At 36.1% G+C, this 5,000-nt stretch overlaps 1 protein-coding gene across 9 annotated transcripts in view; it reads right to left on the bottom strand.

Moving 5' to 3' along the window:
• Positions 1-5,000, bottom strand: part of birc6 (baculoviral IAP repeat containing 6) — a 120,920-nt gene that overhangs the window by 62,796 nt on the left and 53,124 nt on the right. For 4 of the 9 annotated variants that reach the window (XM_053237756.1, XM_053237759.1, XM_053237758.1 and 1 more), the window contains exons 34-38: positions 4,582-4,713; positions 4,248-4,469; positions 3,959-4,142; positions 3,172-3,390; positions 1,283-1,416 (exon numbers count right to left, since the gene is read on the bottom strand). In XM_053237756.1, coding sequence (XP_053093731.1) covers positions 1,283-1,416; positions 3,172-3,390; positions 3,959-4,142; positions 4,248-4,469; positions 4,582-4,713 — 891 coding nt within the window. The remainder of the gene's footprint in view (positions 1-1,282; positions 1,417-3,171; positions 3,391-3,958; positions 4,143-4,247; positions 4,470-4,581; positions 4,714-5,000) is intronic. The other 5 variants (XM_053237761.1, XM_053237764.1, XM_053237762.1 and 2 more) reach the window with 4 other exon arrangements.

Genomic DNA, 5,000 nt, shown 5'->3' with positions numbered 1-5,000 from the left:
GTGAGGGCCATTAAAATAAAGGGGGAAAAATGTTTAAATCAATTTATTAATTTTAATTTCCTGCCTTCAGAGGCAGACAGAGGACCACAGTGTGGAATAAATAAATAAAATTTAAATAAACAAATAAATAACAACAATAGTAATAATATATTTAAATAAATAAATAAATAATATAAATAAATAAATGTTTTAATGGAGTTCTAAGATAAATAAATAAATTAATAATAATAATAATAATAATACATTTAAATAAATTAATTAATTAATTTATGGAATTTTAATGGAGTTCTAAGAAAAAAAATGAATAATAAAATAAATAAATAAATAAATAATAAGTTTAAACAAATAAATAAATTTTTATTTATTATTATTATTTTATTTATTTATAAATAAATCTTTTTTGCTTTTCTATTTATTTTTTTTACTCATATTAGCTTTTGATAGCTGTGACGAAAATTTAAATAACGTTTAAAAAATTTTCCTGTAAAAGAAAAAAAAAGACTAGTATATTAATATATACAGTCAGCTCCAAAAGTATTGGCACCCTTAGTACAGATAGTCAAAAACTTTTGGGGTGTTTTTTTTATTTTTATTTATTATTTTTTTTTTTTAAAGCAGTGCAAGCATTTGTTTTAAAAATAAATAAATAAAAAAATGTTACAAAAAATTGTTGAATGCTACAAAATGTTTTAAAAAAAACCACAACTTTTGTATTCTCCAACTATAAATGCACTTCAATAAAAGGTTTAATTTCTCTGATATTTTTCGTCTCAGATTAGGCTAAATAACTACAAAGACATTTTTAATATATATATTTTTTTAACCAAAAGGTGCCAATAGTCAGGGAGTAGACTGGGTAGATTGCATTAATATAGAAAGCTTTATTATTATTAAAGTTCATTAGGAAGGTGTAACGGTACGGCTCTGGGTTCATCCGGACCAGCACCGGCTCTGTGCGGGGGGGGGGGCAGAGGGGGGCAGAGGGGGGCAGAGGGGTGGCAGGGGGGTGACTCAGGCAAAAATAAAAAGATAAACCACACACATCGAGCATTTCTCTTAATAAAAACACGACTCTGGTTTATTCTTATTAATATTAATATTAATAACGACTCTGTGGAGTTCATACAACAAGAACTAACAGGGAAAGGAGGGAAAGAGGAAGAACGTGAGAGAAGAACAAAATACGCAGCAGGCATTAGACAGAAAAAGGGGAGTTTAAATATATTTATGACAAAATAAATCAATAAATAAAATAGTAAGAGAGAAATCGTGCGTACTGTACCTTAAAGACTTTGGCGGCGAGCGGATCTTTTTCCAAATCAATATCTAAAGGATCAATATCAACATCCATCAGGTCCTGTAGCAAGTCAAAGTCTATGTCTTTATCTTTTTCCAAAGATGACAGTGGAGGAGCACCTTTGGGCAACGAAAAGAGCTTTAATATCGCCAAGCAAGCACACTAAGAGACGCTACACACACACACACACACACACACACACACACACACACACACACACACACACACGGCCTTCTCTAACCGCAGCTTTAACACGCTGACGTCCATCATCTTTACACAGACGATGTTGTTGTCTAAGCAGCTGATGATTCACATGACAGCGAACACAAGTATTTGGGAAAGTTTTGGGGGCGTGGCCTATTCTGTGTTTACTCTGTTTTAAAAAAAATTTAATTCTGATTTTAAAAAAATAATCATCAATCATCAAAACGTACAGTATATAGAGTACGTTAGCGTTTATACACAGCCAGGGTATTGCTGTAAATAATTTTAATATTGTAATTAAAGTCTGTCAAAGTTTTCATGCTAAAAAATAAAATAAAAAAAATTAATATCCAATCAGAAGGGCGAGATCAGACGGCGAGATCAGACGGCGTACGATTGGTCGGAAAGATCTCCAATCCTTCGCTTTAATCACTTCATAACTCATTTATGACCAATAACTTCATCACACGTCTGTGTGTATCATTATTTATATTTTATTTATAGTCTTTATTTCATATTTAATTTCATATAAATAAATCCATATCATTAGATATTTATATGTGCAATATAACTTAATTTATTTATTTATGATTATACAGTCTATTTTATATCTTTTATTGTAAACTATTACATACTTATATAAGTATATCATTAAATATTGTAAATATATTTATAAATTTCATACATATTTAAATATAATTTATTTATGCATTTTATTACATAATTTATATTCATACTGTATCTTTTATATTATATAATATTAAATATCTTTATAATAATTACAAATGCAGCTTTATAAATGAATAATTAGCTCTTAACTGCTTATATATATATATATATTTATTATTAATATCTTTTAATTAACATTTTTTCATACTTTATTATACAATGTATTTTATTTCACACAACTAGATCATTTACATTTCATTAAAACTATTATATATATATATATATATATATATATATATATATATATATATATATATATATATATAAATTTTTTTGTGGATTTATAAATGTATAATCTGATAAAACAATGACTTATTATTTATATAAAGAATTATTTATACTAATTATATGTAAAACAAAATGTAAATATGTAAAAATATTTACATATTTTATTATAAAGCACCAGATATTAAATTAGTACAACAGCTATAAATATATAATTATATAATAGAAGTAATTTTGTTATTTTTTGAAGTAGATATTATATTTATATTTTATTTATCGACCTTTATATAAATAATTATGTTGAGCGCACACTTCACACAGCTGCTGTACGTTTGGATGTTTATATTCACACGACTCTCTCGATGTATAAAATGAAACAGGAAGTGAAGGTCACATGACTGTGTGTGTGTGTGTGTGTGTGTGTGTGTGTGTGTGTGTGTGTGTGTGTGAGAGACACAGCCTCATGACTGCATCAGAAAAATCACTTCAGGTCTTCGTTTTTTTTTTTTTTTTTTAAATCACTCATGCTCAATAAACAAGGCTGTAAACACGAGCAATTAAAATCCATGCAAACAAACAAACAAACAAATAAATAAATAGAGGAGACAGAACTTAAAACATGAACACTGTAAAGAAACTTGGAGAAACATCCTCTGTTGTGTGTGTGTGTGTGTGTGTGTGTGTGTGTGTGTGTGAGGACGAGATTACCAACGCACTTTGGAAAGCGGACGAGCTCCCGGGAGTACCTGCGATGAGATCGGGGCCGAGCGGCTCGTCGATCGTCTCCACCAGCGTGAGCGGAGTGGGCGGAGCCAGAGAGTCGTCCGAGTCCAACACCGCCACCGCCGAGGAGGAGGAAGAGGAGGAGACTCCACCTTCATCACCTACTGCACCCTCCTCCATCACATCCACACACACCGGAGACATCAACTCTCCTGAGAGAGAGAGAGAGAAAATGAGACAGACAGAAGGAGAGAGATACAGATAGAGAGACAGGGAGAGAGAAAAAGAGAAAGACAGGGAGGCAGGGAGAGAGAGAGAGAGAACAAGGGAGAGAGAGAGAGAGAGAGAGAGAGAGAGAGAGAACAAGGGAGAGAGAGACAAAAAAGTGAGTGACAGATGAAGGGAGAGAGATGCAGAGACAGAGATACAGAAAATGTGAGAAAGACAGAGAGGGAGAGAGAGAGAGAGAGAGAGAGAGAGAGAGAGAGAGAGAGAGAGACCAAAAAACAGGAAAAGAGGAAGATGGAAAAAGGGAGAGAGAAACAGAGAGAGAGAGAAAAAGAGAAAAGGGGAGGGAGCAACAGAAAATGATAGAGAGACAGACAAAGAGAGAGAGAGAGAGAGAGAGAGAGAGAGAGAGAAACAGAGAGAGAAACAGAGAGAGAGAGACAGACAAAAGGCTGTGTTCCAGATTGTGTACTGTGTGTCTCTCAAACCTCACAAGAATTGTTTGTATGTAGCTTTTCTCTCTCACACACACACACACACTCACACACACACCTGCGAGGATGTCCTGCAGCATGCAGGTGAGTGAGTATTGCGCCCAGGCTCCGCCCCAGCTGATGTCACCGCGGTTGAAGTCCGTTCCCACCAATAGGAGCAGGAGTCTCTCCAGCTGCTGCTCTGACACCACCTCGCACAGGTGGATTGTGGGTCGTGTGGCGTTCGCTATCCGTGCTAGAACCTGAAGGCAGGAGAGTGTCATTAGCGTCACCTTCAGCGACTGTTAAACTGGAGCGTCATTAGCGTCACCTTTCGCTGCTTGTTAGCGTGAGCGGTGTGTGTGTACCTTGCAGACGAACAGCAGCAGGTCAGCGTGGCAGGTGAAGTCCATGGACAGCAGGAACAGGGCGAGTTTCTGCACCACGCAGATGCAGCGCTCGTGAGACAGTGTGAACGGGAGCAGCTCCACCTCCGGAGTCTCCTTCACCGTGGACGAGGATGAATCCGAGTCCAAAGAGGAGCGGGGCCACTCCGCCGTCCGACGCAAACGGATCAGATCCTTAAAGTGCTGAAACACAAACACACCCAGATGTTCCGTGTGTTAGAGGAACACCAGAACTGATCCGTCACGTGGTGCGCACTGAGCGGCAGCAGGCCGTCTCACTCTCTCACTCTCTCACCTTCGACGTGGCTTGCTTCAGCTTGGCCTGTTCCACCAGCAGCTTGTAGGACGAGCCTTTGTTGCTCTGGATCTTCTCCTTCTCGATCTGCTCCACCAGAGCTTTCTGCTTCGCTTTCAGCAAATTCAGCTGCTGCACGCAAAGGGACGGAGCACACACACACCAGGTTCGGGCTTAGAACACGCAAAATCGTTAATTAAAAACTGCACATTACACAGTTTATTATATTTAATGCAGTAGATAATAATTACATAGTGTTATAGTGTAATAATTACACACTACACAGCTGTTTGTTTGGGAAACAGCTGTAAATCCAGCTGCTGTGGGAACAACTGGATTAACAGATTAATCAGCACTAAATTAGATTATGGATTTCATCAGGTTAATGAATTAACAGGTGTTTAATTTGTGTTTAATTG

This window comes from Pangasianodon hypophthalmus, chromosome 10, assembly GCF_027358585.1.
Source record: "Pangasianodon hypophthalmus isolate fPanHyp1 chromosome 10, fPanHyp1.pri, whole genome shotgun sequence".
In the NCBI taxonomy this organism is placed as follows: domain Eukaryota; kingdom Metazoa; phylum Chordata; class Actinopteri; order Siluriformes; family Pangasiidae; genus Pangasianodon; species Pangasianodon hypophthalmus.
The sequence above is the reverse complement of the archived record's forward strand: the minus strand, read 5'-3'. Positions and strand labels throughout refer to the sequence as shown.